At 50.5% G+C, this 21,461-nt stretch overlaps 1 protein-coding gene across 5 annotated transcripts in view; it reads right to left on the bottom strand.

The window, feature by feature from the left end:
• LOC116953529 (rho guanine nucleotide exchange factor 18-like) overlaps positions 1-21,461 on the bottom strand; it is a 166,045-nt gene that overhangs the window by 28,013 nt on the left and 116,571 nt on the right. For all 5 annotated transcript variants that reach the window (XM_032973801.2, XM_032973802.2, XM_032973806.2 and 2 more), the window contains 4 exons: positions 3,704-3,771; positions 2,291-2,336; positions 1,388-1,553; positions 243-340 (listed from right to left, as the gene is read on the bottom strand). In XM_032973801.2, coding sequence (XP_032829692.1) covers positions 243-340; positions 1,388-1,553; positions 2,291-2,336; positions 3,704-3,771 — 378 coding nt within the window. The remainder of the gene's footprint in view (positions 1-242; positions 341-1,387; positions 1,554-2,290; positions 2,337-3,703; positions 3,772-21,461) is intronic.

Below are 21,461 nucleotides of genomic sequence, written 5' to 3'. Positions count from 1 at the left end.
AATATAAGTGAGACAATAGATATTAGACAATAGAAGTGAGACAATAGATATTAGACAATAGAAATGAGACAATAGATATTAAACAGAAGTGAGATAATAGATATTAGGCAATAGAAGTGAGACAATAGATATTAGACAATAGAAATGAGACAATAGATATTAGACAATAGAAATGAGACAACAGACATTAAAGGAACTACACGGCACGCGTTCATCAAAGTGGAAATGGCGGCATGCGGTACCTTCATTGGGCGGCGAATCGGACGGCTTGATGTAGCCCTCTCCACCTTGCAGTAACGAATCGTGCTCGGCTTCCGAATCCATCTCTTCTAAAACGGAGCTGAGGGGGTGGAAGGGAGGCGGAAAAACAAAGAAGCAAAAAACACAAAACGCGCGTTGCAGCTAAACGTCGTGGATGCCACCATCAGCACCACCAACCACCAGCACCACCAGTGCCACCAACACCAAAGATCCCCCGTGTAGCCTTAACAGACTGTTGGGGCAAGTGCTGTTAGCGAGCAGCACCTATGAAGGCCGGCACGGCACACGAGGGGGGTGGGTGGCCAGCACCACGCCCAGCCGCCTTCGTCTCCCCAGTGTTAATGTTTACACACCGCACCAGGTACTAATTTGAGGCTGAGTCGACCTAGGGGAGGCCCAGGACCGGTTCAAATAATGGTCACTGGTGTTGGCCGTGAGCGAGAATCAAACCCGGGTCGCCGGGTTCGTAGCACAGCGCGCTAATCGCTACACCACCGCTCCACACTAACACCAGCACCACCAGCACCACCAGCACCACCAGCACCACCAGCACCACCAGCACCACCAGCACCACCAGCACAACCAGCACCACCAGCACGCACCACACCTGTTGCGGTTTTTCCCAAGAACTTCCTCTTGTTGAGGAGGCAGTTGCTGTCCTGGGAAATCTGGCAGTCTCTTTTACTTTTTGTGTGTATGTGTGTATAGTTTAATATCCTTTCCCCACACCTCCGATTAGCACCGTTGGCTAGATACGGTTCAATATACACACATACACAGTCTTCCCGGTGACATTAAAAGTCCATTTTTTTTGCCAGTTACGTAAAAGTAATAAAGTAATGATGATACGAGGCTCCTTATGACAATGCACAACATCGTGCGGCTCTCCTCGTTGCTAATGAGAGATTTATAAAAAAAAAAAACGAAATTCTCTCCCTCCCCCAGGTTGACCGTTCCACTTCCCCCCCCCCCCCGATGAATCTGAGCACGTCGGGTACATCGCCCTGGTGGATATTTACGTGCGGTTGGTTTGTTTCTGTCACCCATCGTCCTGCTACGGGCCTTCATTCTTGCGTACGGCGAAAAAAATCTAATGTAAATATATTACAAACAAAAACCCCCTCACCTCTGGAGGTTGCTGGAGGAGCCGCTCTTCGGCAGAGTGGCAGTGCCAGCCATGTTGGCTCCAGGCGACGTGGCCAACGAGGAGGAGCTTATGGCGGCACCGTGGGGGAGCCTCCCGTCGGCGGGCGAACTCACGGAGAGTGGCCTCTGCGGCGAATGTATGTGGCCTAGGGTTAGGGGCGGGAGGAGCGGGGATGGGGAGAGACGAGGAGGGGTCGGTGAGAGGGGGACAGAAACGAGGGGGGGGGGGGGATAGGGAGAGATGGGGAGAGACAAGGAGGGATAGGAAGAGGAGGAGAGGGACAGAGAGGAAGAGACAGGAATTGGAATGAACGCGACGTTAAGGGTGCAGTCCCCCCCTTTATTAACCCTGACCTCTCTGGCCTCTCTCTAACATTTTATTTTTAAGGCAACAGTGTTATTGACGAACGTTGAGTTTTTCATTAAATTTAGTTTGACCGCAATACAACAACAATCATTTCCCTCAGTGGCAGAGAGGGTGGGGGAGAGTGCTCTCCTCCTACTGTGTGAACCAGGGCGACCTCTGGTTGACACAGTAGGAGGGCAACACCGCTGTATCCGCCACGAGGACCGCTCTCTTAACCCAAAGTGTCGCGCGCCTCTGCGAGAGACTCAGAATGGGATTATAATAAGAATCATTTAAAATAAGTTAAATTTATAATGCGCATTCCAACCCAGGATCCCAATGCGCAATGCGTGGAAAGCAGGAAACAAAAACAGAACCGGGGCAACCGACCGAACCAAAAAGGGAAGGCCGCTTTAAAAAGATGGGTTTTCAAAGCAGACTTAAATATTTCTACCGATTCCGATTTCCTGATGGAATTCCTTCCTCGCCTCGTGACGCGACGCCCAAAACGCGGCGCCATTTCCGCGGGTTACTCACCAGTGTAAGAAAACGAATGGAGATCTCCTCCAGCGCTCGACTTCGACTGCGCACGCGGAGAGAGAAAGAGAGAGGGAGAGAGAAAACGAGCCAGCGGTTGCACCATCCCCAATCCCCTCGGTGCAGGGATTCGCACGATCCTCTCAGAGCGATGTCCACCGTCGTCGCCATGACGTGCGGCAAAGGTTCGCTCTCGAGATTCGATGACTCGTCGTCACCCACCCCCCCCCTCCCCAAACCACCATTCGTGGTCGCGAATCAATAATGATAACAAATAATTTTTGCGAGTGCCGTTTGTTTGGCTTCTCATTGTTATGCCTCGATTTGTAGGTGTCCACTCACCTCACGTACTCGCGTACGTTCGCGTACGTTTTACACAAATAGTTAAATCGCCGATCCTGACACTCACGTCACGCTCGCAATCTGGAGCATGTGCCATCTGGCGTAGGAATCTTGGTATCGCCCCCCCCCCCCCCCACGTCTATCAATTGTATGATTTTTAAAACGGGGTTTGCATTGTCAATGGTGGGAGTGCATGAGCAGCTCCTTGGCCAAGAAGCCAAATTATTGGGCGAATTTTTTTTATGTCATTTCAACCTTGGTCAAGTTAACGTTGTCAGCTTTCAAATGAATCATCGTCCAGTAAAATTGGTGGAGCGGTCTAGGAAGCTATCTCTGGATATGGACACAAATATACGTACATACATACAGATTACCAGCTTACACGACGTATTATAAGTTCACACAAGGTAAACGGAGCTGTTTCAGAATGTTTCCAAAAGGTTAATCAAGGTCAGAGCGTGTCCCGGGTGGCACACATCTCCGGTTCAGTAAATTCCTCGTCTTTCCAAAGCACAACCACTGTTGGCTTTCCACAAAGGGGTACTAGTTTTATCGACACTTGGACGGATGATACGCTAAGTTCTTCCCTGAACAGGGGATTTGAAATTGCTATTCTGCGGCTCGATCGCTTGCTCCGGGCCTGGCTGGAGAGTTGTTGCATAAGTACTGCACTTTGGCGATCCACTGCTGGATCAGGGCCTCCCCACACCAAACGGGGCATGGCTATTTGACCATACTTCACCGTGCCGGTCAGTGCAGGTTTGCTGAAGGCGAGTAGCAAAGGCATGGAAGTAGGGGTACAATGGACTTCTCCGCACTGCTCTCTACACAGCCAACCTCGTAGTCCTGCAGCACAGCCTATAACAACGTGGTGGTGTGCACGCCCATCCAAGCACTAAACGAAGGGGGCTCGGGACTCCTTAGCTTTCCAAGAGCTGACGTGACCCGGGCGATTCTCGGTCAGAGGCAGGTGGTGGTTAGTGATCGGTGCGATGGACGATGCGGGATGACGACGATGATGATGACGACGACGACGATGACGACGATGCCAGTTCGCCGCGATTAACGTACCTTTGAAATGTTTTTGGGACAGGGACTCAAGTAATCCGAGCAATTCCGATGAGTGCACACATTGCAACCTGCACACGTCAAATACACACAAACACACGCACGCACGCGAGACAGCAACATTTTATATTTTGCTTGGGTAACACATCTATCATTTTCGCCATAGGCGGAGTTTGACTTCTACATGGGGGGAGGTATTGTCACTCGCATTAGGAATAGCGGGTGCACATAATTTTTTTTATTTTCCATCTTAATTGTAAACTACTGAAAATACATTAATAAGGGTGTCCAGTTTTGGAGGGGTGCTGCCGCCCCCACCCCCTCCCCACAAACTCCGCCCATGATCTTTGCTTTATATTTGGTTTATTATTGCGTTCATTTGTTTCTCTGCACCAGACAGATTCAGCTCAGCGGTGGACATTCTTTGTTTGCAGCCTCCCGTGACAAAAGAGATTCAGTCCTGATAGGCCCTCACCTGGCTATAAACAGAGTTCCCGTGCGCTTCTCTAGTTTCCGTGAGTGTATGAATGTAAACACAACAGCAGTGTAAACACTACAGCAGTGTAAACACTACAGCAGTGGAAACACAACAGCAGTGTAAACGCAACAACATCATCTCGCGCCGCACGCCGTGGGATCGATTCACCGCATCGCAAAACCGCCAAAGATGTCAACAGCTTTGGAAGGCCTTCATCCATCAGCGGATAGATCACGGCTAATGATGATGATACACACACACACTGACCATTTATTTATCTTGCACAGACTCCTGGAATCTAAGGTGTACGTCACTAAACTCTACAGCGCTGCTCTGCGAAGACGCAAACATCACCCTTCTTGCCGTACAGACTATTAGCGGGAGCTCTGTTAGCGAGCACCTATTAAGACCGGCACGGTGCACGAGGGGGTGGGTGTGGCCTGCACCACGCGTGGCCGCCTTTGTCTCCCCAGTGATGCTGTCTATGGACCGCACCAGCCGAGGATGACCTAGGGGAGGCCCAAAATAGATTGTGACACCCACTTACGGGTTGATGTAATCAGTAACCGGTAACTGAACTCAGGTCAACTGGTTCATGGTGCAGAGCGCTGAGCCATTGCATCGCTCCACATGCGAGCGCAAACACACGGGAGAGTTCAAACCAAGTTGTGTTGGGGAATTTCTACTCAGGATGGGGCTACTCATGAGGAGGGCATTGTGGCCAGCCAGGACCACATAGACCAGGCCGCCTCTGTATCACCATCGCTCGTATTGAGCTGGTACAAAGTTCAGGCCAAGTTAACCTTTAAGATAGGCCCCAGCCAGGCGCATCGACTATTGTAGTCGTAGGCCCAGACCCTAGGCCCAGAAATATCCGTATAACTGGGATTGTACCGCAATATTTCGTTATACTCTGAACACCGCGCGTAACGAATATCGACAACATTCGTCGAGTGGCGTTACACTACGCAACTATTCACTCTTAATACATAGTCGTCAATAACTAATATTTATTAACATGTGTCACAATTTATTAAACCGGCTCTGGCGGTCATGTGAGCATTTGACGAAACGCCATGAGGTCTCCCGCGCATCTCTCTCCCCGCTCTGCGCATTGTCCGTACTACAGGCGCTCCCTCGCGCGCTCTGGCATTCGATTTATCTACAGCTTCGTGACTCGCAGATGTCAGCGAGGTGGTGATGCGTCGAGCTCTAAGCTCTCTCCAGCAGAGCGGTGGTGCCCACTCCCCTCCGCGTTGGGTCGCGCACTTTCACAAAACAACACCAAGGAATTGAGGGGTGAAGGAGCTGTTGACGCCCTACGCTCGGCACACTACTCAGCCGTTGTCCGACTGCTCGGCTCTCCAGTTGGACACCTCCGCCGCGGATAAACAGCAGCACGCTCAGGGTGCACGGAGCGTCCAAATGGCGCCGTGCCTCTCGATGCTGGACAATTGGCGGGGAGAAAACGTTGCATCGAGAGGCCGTGGGAGGGGAGAGAGAATATTTGCCACCCCTTGCCAACTCCCAGACCCATCTCGTTTTGTATTTGTGTCTTGTCTTTAAGAACGGCCGTTTCGTTGTTGTCGGTTCCTTTGGCTTAACTGTAACACGAGTGCCTCATCATCGTCGTCATCATCATCATAAATCATCGTCGTCGTCATCTTCAGCCGAGATCAATCCACGGCTGGGTGCAGGCCTCCCGAGTCGTCGACAGAATGCGTACTTCGAACAAATACTCAATCGCACGATGTTGTGCGTTGTCATAAGTAGCCTCGTATCAGCATTACTTTTATTACTATTACACATCGACGCTTGTACCACGATCGTGAGGATCGATTTTGAATCGATGAACCCGTTACATGGACAGCTGCCAAATGGGAAGCATGGCCTAACCAGTTAGCGTGACTACACGGAGACAGACCAACACAATCACAGCTGAGACAGACCAACACAATCACAGTGGAGACAGACCAGCACAATCACAGTGGAGACAGACCAACACAATCACAGTGGAGACAGACCAACACAATCACAGTGGAGACAGACCAACACAATGATGGTGGAGACAGACCAACACAATCACAGCTGAGACAGACCAACACAATCACACTAGAGACAGATCAACGCAATCACAGTGGAGACAGACCAACACAATGATGGTGGAGACAGACCAACACAATGACAGTGGAGACAGACCAACACAATGATGGTGGAGACAGACCAACACAATCACAGTGGAGACAGACCAACACAATCATAGTGGAGACAGACCAACACAATCACAGTGGAGACAGACCAACAACAATCATAGTGGAGACAGACCAACACAATCAAAGCTGAGACAGACCAACACAATCACAGCTGAGACAGACCAACACAATCACAGCTGAGACAGACCAACACAATCACAGCTGAGACAGACCAACACAATCACAGCTGAGACAGACCAACACAATCACAGTGGAGACAGACCAACACAATCAAAGCTGAGACAGACCAACACAATCACAGCTGAGACAGACCAACACAATCACAGCTGAGACAGACCAACACAATCACAGCTGAGACAGACCAACACAATCACAGTGGAGACAGACCAACACAATCACAGTGGAGACAGACCAACACAATCATAGTGGAGACAGACCAACACAATGACAGTGGAGACAGACCAACACAATTATAGTGGAGACGGACCAACACAATCACAGTGGAGACGGACCAACACAATCATAGTGGAGACAGACCAACACAATCATAGTGGAGACAGACCAACACAATCACAGCTGAGACAGACCAACACAATCACAGTGGAGACAGACCAACACAATCACAGTGGAGACAGACCAACACAATCATAGTGGAGACAGACCAACACAATGACAGTGGAGACAGACCAACACAATTATAGTGGAGACGGACCAACACAATCACAGTGGAGACGGACCAACACAATCATAGTGGAGACAGACCAACACAATCATAGTGGAGACAGACCAACACAATTATAGTGGAGACAGACCAACACAATCATAGTAGAGACAGACCAACACAATTATAGTGGAGACAGACCAACACAATCATAGTGGAGACAGACCAACACAATCAATCACAATGGAGACAGACCAACACAATCACAGTGGAGACAGACCAACACAATCACAGTGGAGGCAGATCAACACAATCACAGTGGAGACAGACCAACACAATCATAGTGGAGACAGACCAACACAATCACAGCTGAGACAGACCAACACAATGGCAGTAGAGACAGACCAACACAATCACAGCTGAGACAGACCAACACAATCACAGCTGAGACAGACCAACACAATCACAGTGGAGACAGACCAACACAATCACAGTGGAGACAGACCAACACAATCACAGTGGAGACAGACCAACACAATCACAGTGGAGACAGACCAACACAATCATAGTGGAGACAGACCAACACAATGACAGTGGAGACAGACCAACACAATTATAGTGGAGACAGACCAACACAATCACAGCTGAGACAGACCAACACAATCACAGTGGAGACAGACCAACACAATCACAGTGGAGACAGACCAACACAATCATAGTGGAGACAGACCAACACAATGACAGTGGAGACAGACCAACACAATTATAGTGGAGACGGACCAACACAATCACAGTGGAGACGGACCAACACAATCATAGTGGAGACAGACCAACACAATCATAGTGGAGACAGACCAACACAATCACAGCTGAGACAGACCAACACAATCACAGTGGAGACAGACCAACACAATCACAGTGGAGACAGACCAACACAATCATAGTGGAGACAGACCAACACAATGACAGTGGAGACAGACCAACACAATTATAGTGGAGACGGACCAACACAATCACAGTGGAGACGGACCAACACAATCATAGTGGAGACAGACCAACACAATCATAGTGGAGACAGACCAACACAATTATAGTGGAGACAGACCAACACAATCATAGTAGAGACAGACCAACACAATTATAGTGGAGACAGACCAACACAATCATAGTGGAGACAGACCAACACAATCAATCACAATGGAGACAGACCAACACAATCACAGTGGAGACAGACCAACACAATCACAGTGGAGGCAGATCAACACAATCACAGTGGAGACAGACCAACACAATCATAGTGGAGACAGACCAACACAATCACAGCTGAGACAGACCAACACAATGGCAGTAGAGACAGACCAACACAATCATAGTGGAGACAGACCAACACAATCACAATGGAGACAGACCAACACAATCACAGTGGAGGCAGACCAACAACAATCACAGTGGAGACAGACCAACACAATCAAAGTGGAGACAGACCAACACAATCACAGTGGAGACAGACCAACACAATCACAGTGGAGACAGACCAACACAATCACAGTGGAGACAGACCAACACAATCACAGTGGAGACAGACCAACACAATCACAGTGGAGACAGACCAACACAATTACAGTGGAGACAGACCAACACAATGACAGTGGAGAGAGACCAACACAATGACAGTGGAGAAAGACCAACACATTCACAGTGGAGACAGACCAACACAATGACGGTGTAGACAGACCAACACAATCACAGTGGAGACAGACCAACACAATCACAGTGGAGACAGACCAACACAATGACAGTGGAGACAGATCAACACAATCACAGTGGAGACAGACCAACACAATCACAGTGGAGATTCCAACATTTTGCAAGGGTATCAATTGAAGGTTGAAAACCTGAAAGTCACTAACACTTTTTATTTGGCTGCTTTACTGCGCGCAATATCACCTGCGCAGAGGTACAAGTCCCTTGTTTATGAAGTGATTGGGCTGGCACTCATGGAATGCAATGACACATTAACCAGCCAAGCGATTTAATGAAGGAATGCATTAACAAGCACCACCACACGTTCTGCATCACTACTACTCCCCACATATACATAATCCACACGCACGGACACGCATGGACAAGCGCGCACGCACACGTACGCGCGCGCCCCACACGTTCCGCGGTCCACATCCGAAGCGCAACTGCGTGCGCGAACGGCGATCAAACACTAAACGTGGCCGCGGCCGCGCAGCCGGGCCACGCGGCACGACCTCCGCGCGGTGAACACGGGGAGCAGGGTAACGCCGCGACGGCCGTTTCACTTCCCGCTGTGGCGGCTACGGCGTCGCCCCCTCGCTTCCACCTCTCTCACGGCAAACCTCCGCCCGCCAAAAGTCATTCCCCGTGATTCCCAACTGACCCGAAAGTGGGAAGAATAATTTTGTTTCAGTACGGTGTGCACTGCGCCCGCAAGGGGAAGCTGAGAGTTCGAATCCCAGCTTGGGCTCCGTCGAGCCGAGGAGCAGTTGGTTAGTATCCCTGCCGTGGGCATGAGGCAATGCCACTGCTGCTGGCAATGCAGGGCTGTAAACTGAAATATAAACGATTTTAAACTAAACTTTTTATTTTTACAGGTAAGGCCCACTGAGCTATACATCTCTTTTTCAGAAGCGACCTGGCCACAAATGATAGCCCAATTAAGCGGCTTATCGTGTGGAAATTTACAGCAGCCAAATACTCTAAACGCGTGATGATTCTAAATGCGGAGGGAAAAACTGGAGGACCCGGAAAAAAAATCCACACGACCATGGTGAGAGAGACACACAAACTCCAAATATACAGCAGGCGTCAGGGCCAGGATCGAACCCACGACCTCCTGTATACCAGGCGAGGTAGTTAACATCTCCTAGCCACCGTGATGATGATTAGATAGAGAGAGACACAAACTCCAAATATACAGCAGGCGTCAGGGCCAGGATCGAACCAACGACCTCCTGTATACCGGACGAGGTAGTTAACATCTCCTAGCCACTGTGATGATGATTAGAGAGAGAGACACGCAAACTCCAAATATACAGCAGGCGTCAGGACCAGGATCGAACCCATGACCTCCTGTATACCAGACGAGGTAGTTAACATCTCCTAGTCACCGTGATGATGATGAGAGAGAGAGACACGCAAACTCAAAATATATAGCAGGCGTCAGGGCCAGGATCGAACCCACGACCTCCTGCATACCAGGCGAGGTAGTTAACATCTCCTAGCAACCGTGATGATGAGAGAGAGACAAGCAAACTCAAAATATACAGCAGGCGTCAGGGCCAGGATCGAACCCACGACCTCCTGCATACCAGGCGAGGTAGTTAACATCTCCTAGCCACCGCAGTGGCTGTAGGCGGGAGGGTGCGCACCAACATCTCAAAGCTCACATGAGCAGGAAACCACACCACGCTGACGGCGTATGGCAGAGAGCGGTGCTCCTCTGGACTCTCCGACGCTGCCAAGGCCGCACATGTGCAGTTCATGACGGGTTCGCTGAACTGAAATGCCGCACACTTGCTGGGGGGGGGGGGGGGGGGGGGACAACGTTTGTTCACCTGTTTCGTTTTCGCTGTTTTGCATCGGTGATTGGGCAAAGAGGCTAAGGAACGCGACAACAATTCACGCCACCGGCCACGGCAGACGTCGCGATTCTAAACAAAAACGACGCAGGAATGTCGTCCGGAAGATCGTGGTGACTTAGCGGGCCTCTAGCGGCCGCAATAAATGCGTTCACGCCACATTCAGAAGGAGTGACATGGGCTGGTCGAGACTAGCTACAGAGCGGCGGCGAGGAGGGAGACTCAGCTCGTGCGCACCCCGACTGCCCCGTCGCAGGGCCTCGGCACGAGGCGGTGGATTGGGAGGACTTTCATCCAGCAGTGGACTGATCGTGACTGATAACAACGAGCGTCTGCAGGGGTTTGCACGGGACCCCATCATGAGATACGTGTCCGGGTTGAAATTAAAAAAAGGCATTCTCGCAAACTCCGTGGTGAGACAAAACCATAAAGATGGCTGTCTGGTGTTGGCCATTCAGTTTCAAAGAAAACGCATATACTATCAGAGAATGTTTGTTTGCATGCTCACCACAAGTACGTGTGGTTAATGCAGACTTTATTCCTTGAGAAAGCTATCCATTTGGTGTTTGAACATCTTAACACTACATTGAGGAGCCTTTCAAAACTTTACCCTACATTGCGGGGATCACAAAAAAGATCTCCAAAATCTTGAATAAACAATATCCAGGTCCGATTCAACACATTACATAAAATCCGTGATCTGGTTCCGTCTGTAAAAGATGTGATTCCGGACATACAGTACCCTGGCGTCTACAAACTAAGTTGCCTCTGTGGTCATAGTTACATTGGAGAAACCAAACGACATGTCTCGGACCGCATTCGTGAACACAAAGCAGACCTGAAACACGGTAGGACCAACACCTCGGCTGTGGCAGATCACTGTAATAATTCAGTAGGTTCACATGACATTGACTTCTCCAAAACAGAGGTTATTTGCAAGCCATCTGGCTACCATGAGAGATTCGTTCATGAGGCTATCCACATATACAAACACTGAGACAATTTCAACCGAGAAGATGGATTCTGGCTTAGCAATCATTGGAAGGATTTGATAAACCACTTCGGGTCTTAATTGATTGATCACGCTTAAGGTGGCTTTCAGACCGCATCCATTATTTTCGTCTCCCCCCTCCTCTTTTCCGAACATAGATGGACTCGTCCATCTGAACAAACTGTCAAATCTCTCTCCGTGGTGCTAACGTTAAAAAAAAAAATTCCTGCTGTGGTTTTCACACTTGATGATGATTGCTTGTGTTCCAGTCGAAACGTCGTGAGAATTTGATTGTTTTATATTTGTATTATTTTATTGTTTCCCTTCTACGTGGTGACTTTACCGAGAGAACCAAGAATATCTTAACACCTCTTTTATTGCCAGAGAGAGTAATACATATTGTTATATTTCATACTGGGCAAACAAGGTCCCGTGATCTATTCCGTGCAAGTATCGCGAGCTTGACAATGATCGTTACCCAACGCATCGTTACACCCTTAGCAGAGAGAACGGGGAACTCTTCCCCATGTGTGTGGAGGCTGGGAATTGAACTCAGAATGTCTGTGTTGCTGAGCAGCAGCATTCCACCACCGACTCTTATCGAGTTCTGCCACCAGGGTCCACCTTAGGAAATTTAGATTTCAAAATAAAGGTTCACGACCACCTTCTGCTGTGCTGGCACGTCTCAACAGGGTTCAAAGTTGTGTTTACATTAGCCTTAGCTGTGTCACATGTTTTGCAATCACCACTGCCATTGCAGCCCAGATTACCACCACCAACATTCCCACAATAACCAAAGATCCCCCCCACCACCCCCCCCCCCCCGTGTAGTCTCGAACAGGCTGTTGGTGCAAGTGTTGTTAGCAGAATCAGAATATGCATTTATAATGGAGGAATCCGATGAGCCATAAAGCTCTTTTTCACAGATATCCAGCAGGGGCACGGGGTAAGGGCGTTACAACAACAGACAGTACAAAAACACGACAGTACTGCAAAAGTAGAAGAAAGGTAACCAAATCACCCAAACACAAACAAATACAACACTTAAACCATGCCCATCCAACCAGGCAAAGCCCACTCAGGTGTTAACTTGTTTCTCAGAAGCGACCTGGCCACAAATGATCGCTCAACAAAGTGGCCCCATCATTTGAGAGGGTGAGTAACCTGGTACACACCGTACCAGGTTACTCATTTAAGGCCGAGTCTACCCAGGGAAGGCGCAGGACTGCTCGAAACATTCGCCACTGTTATTTGCTGTGAGTGTGAATACAACAATTTGAAGCCCACGCTTTTCCAGCCTGCACAATTCTTCTGTCGCGACAACGGCGGTCGTTTCTCATCGCCGACGGATTTCGGTCATTACAACCGCTTTCAGAAAAACCGTGCCGTCGAAAGAGCCGAGTGAGCGAGCGATTGATGGCAGGACGTTCTCTCCCAGGCCGCCACCACTACGACAACAGCGGCGGCGGCTCGTTAGCGAGAGAATCATTCTAAACCCCGTCACCCAGCAGCAAGCCCCGCGCGCGTGCACTGTAAGCCGAAGACGTCAGCCGGGAGGAATGTGGGATTCCGAGCACACAAGGGTCATACACACAGCTGATCCATTATGCCATTTGCACACGGAGGCAGGGGTGGTTGCTGGTGGTGCTGGTGCTAGAGGAGAAGGGAGGTACAATTTACCCAGCTGTGCCGGAGTTGTACGCTCCCGCGGGCAATATGGGAGCGTTCACACCTGGAGACTTGCATGCAAGCCGCGCACCCAGAGGCGAGATCCCGTAAACTCTCACGCGTGGACTTGCCCTTCTTTGCTGTAATTCTGCAATGCGTGGAAAAGGCTCACGAGGCCCCACTGCTGGCACGCCCGCCACGCGACCGCGTGGGTCGCTGGCCCGACATTCCAACTGTTGGCCCCTTTATGACAACAAACGAGGAGATTAAAACCATGCCTGTGGTATCAGCATCGGCCACAATCTATCGACTGCTGGAAGGCCTCGCCCTCAGCCCTAAGCCATCGCTCGCCACCCTGTGACCCTACACCGGCACGTGGACTGAAGAAGCCTCGCGTTGGGGCAATCTCGCCGCCAGCCCACCGATACGGGCTTTCGGCAAAACCGGCGGAACGTTGAAAAGGAAAGCGACGGGTTTTGAGAGATCGGAGCCCGCCGTGAATGCCGGACGACGTCGGTTGTAATCTCGAGAGGAGCGTCTTCGTACAAAATTGCCAAGAGCTTGTGCAGCGTTTCAACATTATTCCGCTATTGAATCGGCAAATATCTGGACCCATGGGGTGACAACTTTGATTCGACTGGCTCTGTCGTCGGGTGGTGGAAGGTTATGGTTCGAACCACGACATCATACCTAAGCCATCGAAACCAAAAGAAACAAATAATTAATAAAAATTTAGTGCTTTCCGAAATGTTTTCCGAGTAATCGGCGGGGCATAGGTGGTTCCACAATGTCATCATTTTTGTCGCACTTTTAAATTGTGCAACTGAGTGTTGTGTAACTCGCAGCGTGTGTGTGTGTGTGTGGGGAGCGGTAGTGTAGCGGTTAGCGCGCTGCACTATGAACCTGGCGACCTGGGTTCGATTCCCGCTCATGGCCAACACCAGTGACGATTTTCTGAACCGGTCCCGGGCCTCCCCTAGGTCGACTCAGCCTCAAATGAGTACCTGGTGCGGTGTGTAAACATTGCCACTAGGGAGACAAAGGCGGTCGGGCGTGGTGCTGGCCACCCACCCCCTCGTGTACCGTTCCGGCCTTCATAGGTGCTCGCTAACAGCACTTGCCCCTACAGTCTGTTAAGGCTATATGAGGGATCTTTGTTGTATGAGCCGAGTGGTAGTGTAGCGGTTCACGCACTGTGCTACGAACCTGGCAACCAGGGTTCGATTCCTGCTCATGGCCAACATCGTTGACGATAATCTGAACCGGACCTGGGCCTCTCCAAGGTCGACTCGGCTTCAAATGAGTACCTTTGTGCGATGTGTCAACATCGCCACTGGGGAGAAAAAGGCGGCCGGGCGTGGTGTTGGCCACCCCTTCGTGTGCCGTGTCGGCCTTCACAGGTGCTACTCGCTCACAGCACTTTCCCCAACAGTCTGTTAAGGCTCTACGGGGGATCTTTGTATTTGTTATGAGCCGTGAGGGGTAGACAACTCGTCTTGGCGAGTGAAGTGCGGCCCAAGACCTTTTCCGCAACCATCGCTCAGCAACGACACGGCAGCAAAGTGAGATGCACACCGCACGGCTGCGTGGAACCGACGCCGCAACGATCACTGATCACCCCCCCCCCCCCCGTCGCGGATACGATCATCGCATCGCGATGATGCGATGATCGTATCATCGCATCATCGCGATATCACGCGGGCAACCGTGCTCGCAGCAGCGGCGAGCTGACGACGTCACCGCCGCCGCCACCGGAACTTCCTTAAACGCGAATGTGCACAAGCACACGGCCCGCGGGGTAACAACGCACAATCGTCCCAGACGAAGAGTATCTCAACATTAACGTTTAATCGCACGCGCGGCACTTAAAGCGGCAACGCGTGCCCACTTTGGCCGACGACCTTGAGCGCCAATAAGAGATTGCCGCATGGCATGCGGCACGCAAGTAAATCTCTCCGTCTGGCACCCGCCCCACCTGCCCTGACCGCCACCCTCACCGTCAAAGCGGCAGGCGGCACCCCGGTTCTGATATAAACGACACTTCTTTACGATGCAATGGTGGCGGATGGGGGGGTGGGGAGCAAAGGGAAAGTTCTGATACAAGCACACTTCAGACATAAGCAAACCTGGCCTTGCCCGCAATGGCTGAGCTCATATCCAGCTTCCACTTGAGTTCAGTATTTTTCAGAGTAACTAATAATTGCATGCGAAGGTCAAAATAATTCCCTGCTCGAATGAGCGTTGAGGCGGTGCTCACATCCTCTACACAGCCCTGAGCCAGTGGTGGAAATTCCACATTCCCATGACGAGGGCGAGTCTAGCCGTAGGGCAACCAATGCTGTCCTCGCCGTGAAGTGGAACTCGTTGTACTGACGAGGAAGGATGATGGTGGGCCACGTTCAGGAGTTGAACTCGCATCCGTCCGCCTGCCAGCCACTCAGGAATGTAAATTATTTCTCGAATTCATCAACATTACATTCCTGTCTCCCTATGAAGGACAAAGTCACATGTTTGTAAGCAAGCCAAGGGACAATGAGATAAATATAAATAAAACATTTTGACATGAAGTATTATGATCACCGTAATTCTACATTCCAGGATTCGAACAAATGTTTTGCGCACAAGCAGTTTGGCGATGTATCGTGGAAAATCACAACGTCTCGCCATCTCCCACGACATTATTTTTTTTCCCCTGCCGTTTCATTTTGCGATATTTGCCAATGGGCCATTTTCAAAACAAAGCATTCCAGAGTTTAGACAAAAGTCAATGATATTGAAATGGCGAGACTTTTTGTAACCGCTCTTCATTGCAACGAAACCTCTGCAAACTCGGGTCAGCACAAAGTGCCCCAAGGAGAAATGCCTGGTGGTGTTGAAATGACCTATCACTCACCTTACAGCAAGAGTAATAAACACTACCTACCGCACTGTACCATTACAGGGCCCAGCAACGCAGGTCAGGGGGAAAATGTAATCGCTATGTTGGAACAGTTGAACTCCTCGTAGAATACGGTCTCTTCTACTGCTGTATGAGAGCCACCTCCGTGGTGATGTTTACAACACACCGCACCAGGTACTAATTTGAGGCCGAGTCGACCTAGGGAAGGAGAATGACCGGTTCAGATAATCATCACCTGTATTGCCCGAAGCTTAAGAGCGGCGTTTCACTGCAACCTCCTCTGCAAATGGGACGAGGCCACCTCCCGGCTCTCGAGATTAACCGGGTCGAATGTGCGAGTTAATTAAAATCGTAAGAAATCGCTTCTTGCCCTCACGATTCCACGCATGCATCGCGCATTGATGACATACAACGTGCATGCATGCAATATGCATCTTCTGGATACACGAAGGGTGCATGTACACCGTAATATACGGCGATGATTACACCGGTGTCCAGTGTGGTGAACTACGATCAAACAACCGTCAGGACCGGCACGAGGCATGGAGACCTTCACCCAACAGTGGAAGGACAAAGCGGCTGTAAACAAAACGGCATTCGACCCTTGAACCCAACCCCGCGTGGGACGATAATAAGACGAGAGCCACTCCGTATTTGAACGCTGTTTATCTACGATGGACAAACTTGGCCCCTGTCATATGAATGTGGAATTCTTCACTGATGGCTCAGAATCAATGACACCATGAACTGAAGATTCAAGACAGCAAATACATGTCGTGGCAAGGACAGAAAAAAATGACTTTAAAAAAGTGGCATTTTTTTTTCTTCTTAAATGGTCATTCACAGCCCTTAAATAGTGGTGTAAATTCCACATTCCTATGACAGGGGACGATCTATTTATACAACAACTACTACATTTTGATTTAAAGCTTTCGTGACTGCAGGGATTCATATTCTTGGTTCTTTTGGTAAAGTCACGTAGAAGGGAAACAATTAAATAATAAAAAACATATATTATTTTATATTTTTATGATTTCATTGTTTCCCTTCTACGTGACTTTACCGAAAGAACCAAGAATAAGAACAACCACTGTTAAGAGTCGCACACACTCGTCGAGGCCCCTTAAAGGACAAACAGAGCACAGCCTTTGCCGCCCCCGTGGTCGAGGGCTTTGGATCAATACGACAAGAGACCTGTCCCAACCCACCGGACTCCCCCCACAAGCCACGTCGTCGCTCGTGAGCGTTGTTTGCTTGGGTTATTTTGACCATACTTCACCCACCCTGGCCGGTCCGGGTTGGGGAAGGGGAGGCCGGCGGTGGAGGTCGGGGCTGGTTCATTGGCAATGTCCATAGCCTGGAATCAAACTCGGGGGGCAAACGGTTCAGCGTGCCGACCACTGCGCCACCGCTCCATCCCGGAGAGCAGTCTCGATTCAACTGCGCCACGTGAAAAACAGTGCACTTTGGTTTAACGCGCTCAGGCTATTCGTCAGCAAGGCACCGGCTACGCAATCGTCACACGACACGACTTTGCTCGTGACCAAACTGCCCAGAATGTGCCCGAGCTTCACCAGATCTTGGAAGCAAAGAGAGGATCGAGTCTGGCAAGTACTTGGATGGGAGACCACGGCCAGAATTTTCCAGGAATTGTAGGCGTGGGGCGAAGAATTGGCAAGGGGACGGCAGTAGTGAGTGTCGACCTCCTCCCTCTGCGTGGAGGGATTTCTCCGGGTTTCCGGGAGTCACCCCCACACAGAGCCAAAACTCAATGACATTTGTCGAGCATCCCAGTGTTGCGGGACTCTCCCGCACGAAGGTCTGGGACTCGGTGAGGGCTGTTTATTAAAGCAGTCACTGCGTGTAGATCTCCGCCGAGACGTGCACAACACCGGTGACAATTCCACGTTGTTAATGTTGAGAGCCAGTCTCTCCAACCATGACTGCGTAATCCAACACGGCGAACCGTGCTAACGAGCGCGAGAGACGCGGCTCCTCGTCATTGGTGTGCCTCGAGCGAGCTGTGAAAATACCACCTTCTCACGATGGGGGGGGGGGCAGTATATCTGTAGGGTGGCCAACGTTGACATGCCACAAAGTGGCACTCGTTTCATCGGCCCCAGAAAGATGATGGGGCACGAGTCGACCACGAACATTTTGCAACCTTCAAATCGCGATTCTCGCTCGCTACGACTCGCAACGGCGACATTCCGCGCCGCGACGGGGCACTTTAAATTTCAGCGATCAAATTTCACGAGATCACTTTAAGGCGTGCAAAACACAATTATGTGTGTGTGGGCAGCACCACGCCCAGCTGCTTTTTGTTTCCCCAATGCTGATGTTCACTCGTCGTGCCACCTACTCGTTGATGAAGGCTTATCCCCACCCAGGCGAGGCAAGGAAATGGTTACGAAATCTCTCGGGGTTGGTGGGTAATAAAATTTTGGTTGCCGAGGTTCGTATCGTGGTGCGCCAATCGGCCGTGCCACCAGACCACCATTGGTTTACCAAATAGCTGGGACAATTCGTCAACTAATTCCATTAACCAAATATAAATGGTACCCAACTGCTCGTGTAAATCAACTACACGTCCCCCTTTGGACAGGGCAGCTGCCTAGGCATCCCGCCTCGCAAAGGCAGAAAACCCCCGACTACAAGCCACACCCAGCGCGACCAAGCCAATTACATCACCAAGCGCCCCGCCCCAACACCTCCCGTCCAGCGTCACACGCGGTAACAGGAGGCGAGGACTTTATTTTCTCCCCATTTTCTTTTTTGCATCAACCGATTAGTCGAGTAAATCGAAGCGATAATCGGCGGAGTAATGGAGAACTCGAACGACCAGACAGCCCGATTCTGTTCGCCGCACGCGGACGCGCGCGGCAGAGCAAGGCAATGGAATTTGGGTCGCATCGACACACCTCGATTGAGAATTTGTTCCACTCACTCTGCGCGCCCGAGGAGCGATCGTCTGTACATTGGCGGTTTGCCTGCAGCGAAATCCGAGGGCTCCCTTTTATTGCAAAAACAACCGACTGGGTCGGAATGAGCACGTGATGGCGACGGCCGCGGTTAAGACTTTGTCTGCCTACACCCACACAGAACAGGACCAGGCCGGTACTGGGGGTGGGGGGGTACAGGGAGGGAGGAGGCGCGGGCGGTGGCCTGCACATCGTCGCTGTGATCCTACAGGTAAACAACGACAACCCCCCTACTGTACACCCCCCCCCCCCACAACGATCATCATTGTTTTACTGTTCGTCATCATCACCATCCTCGTAGATCAGAATCAGAAAGGGTTTTATTCGCCATGAAAGTTCGCACAGACAAGGAATTTACTTTGGCAGGAAGGTGCATACATTCAATATATAGGAATGTTAAATCTTAATATAAAGTAGCTATAAGATGCAATCTAAAAATACAAAAAAATACAAATAGGGTAACATAGTGTAAATATGTCAAGATGTCATTTTGTAGATAAAATGTCAAAGTCAGTGTAAGCCCTTGGCCTTGTTGAAGAGGCCAGCAGCGGATGGGAAGAAACCGTTTTTGTGGCGTGAGGTTTTGGTCCTGATGGACCGCAGCCTTCTGCCGGAGGGGAGTAGCTGGAACAGAGAGTGTCCAGGGTGGGAGGAATCGGCCACAATCTTCCTCGCTCGCCTCATGGTCCTCGAGGTGTGCAAGTCCTCGAGGGTTGGTAGATTGCAGGAAATTACCTTCTCAGCAGTGTGGATGATACGCTGCAGTTTGCTCTTGTCCTTGGCAGTGGCAGCAACGTACCAGACGGTTATGGAGGTGAGGATGGATTCAATGATTGCTGTATAGAAGTGCACCATCATTGTCTTTGTCAGGTTGAATTTCTTCAGCTGCCGTAGGAAGTACATCCTCTGTTGAGCTCTCTTGGTGAGGGAGTTGATGTTCAGTTCCCACTTGAGTGCCCGGGAGAGAATAGTGCCCAGGAAGCAGAAGGACTCCACAGTTTTGACTGGGGAGTCGCACAGGGTGATGGGGGTGAGTGGGGCTGTATTCTTCCTGAAGTCCACAACCATATCAACTGTCTTTAGAGCATTTAGCTCTAAGTTGTTCTGGCTACACCAGGTTGTCAGCTTCCCACCTATAGTCAGACTCGTCCCCACCAGAGATCAGCCCAATGAGGGTGGTGTCGTCCGCAAACTTCAAGAGTTTGACGGACAGATGATTGGAGGTGCAGCTGTTGGTGTACAGGGAGAAGAGCAGTGGGGAAAGGACGCAGCCCTGAGGAGTTCCGGTGCTGATGGACCTGGAGTCAGAGACTTGTGTTCCAAGCTTAATGCACTGCTTCCTGTCAGACAGGAAGTCTGTAATCCACCTGCAGGTGGAGTCGGGCACGTTCAGCTGGAAGAGCTTGTCTTGAAGCAGGGCAGGGATGATGGTGTTGAAGGCAGAGCTGAAGTCCACAAACAGGATCCTGGCGTAGGATGCTGGGGCGTCCAGATGCTGTAGGGTGAAGTGGAGGGCCATGTTAACTGCGTCGTCCACAGACCTGTTGGCTCTGTAGGCAAACTGAAGGGGGTCCAGGAGAGGGTCTGTGATGGCTTTGAGGTGTGCCAGGACCAGGCGCTCAAAAGACTTCATTACAACAGAGGTAAGGGCGACCGGTCTATAATCATTTAGTCCTGTTGGCCTTAGCTTTTTGGGCACAGGGATGATGGTGGAGGACTTGAGACAGGCTGGTAGATGGCATGTCTCCAGGGAGGTGTTAAAGATGTTGGTGAACACCGGAGACAGCTGGTCAGCGCAGTGCCTGAGGGTGGCTGGAGAGACAGAGTCCGGCCCAGCTGCTTTGATGTCACTGTCCGCTGCTCTCTTCCCGATCCTCATCGGCAGCAAGTGTGACGGCGTCATCGTCGGCAGCAGCAGTCACCGCTGCCGGAATTGACCAAATATTCCAATATAGGACCACAGAGCTTGGGCGATGTTTGGCTCCGGTTCGGGCAGCCTTCCCTGCTTCGTCTGTGGTTTCCCGCGCCTCTGTGCGCATTACAAGCCCCCACGCGATGCAATCTGCACGGATGACGCAACGTAAAATCCAATTAGGATTATACGTCATTACCTTCAGGCGTGTAACAATGCACCGGATGGTTGATGAAAGTTAATTCTGACGCGAAACGATGGACGCATCGAGTCGAGCGCGTGAGAGGTTATTATTCAAGCTGCGTGCAAATGATACACGCTGTTAGCTTTAGGCTAAATGGCATAGACAT

This window comes from Petromyzon marinus, chromosome 52 (assembly GCF_048934315.1).
Source record: "Petromyzon marinus isolate PM22_M1 ecotype Great Lakes invasive population chromosome 52, UKy_Petmar_22M1.pri1.0, whole genome shotgun sequence".
In the NCBI taxonomy this organism is placed as follows: Eukaryota; Metazoa; Chordata; class Hyperoartia; order Petromyzontiformes; family Petromyzontidae; genus Petromyzon; species Petromyzon marinus.
The sequence above is the reverse complement of the archived record's forward strand: the minus strand, read 5'-3'. Positions and strand labels throughout refer to the sequence as shown.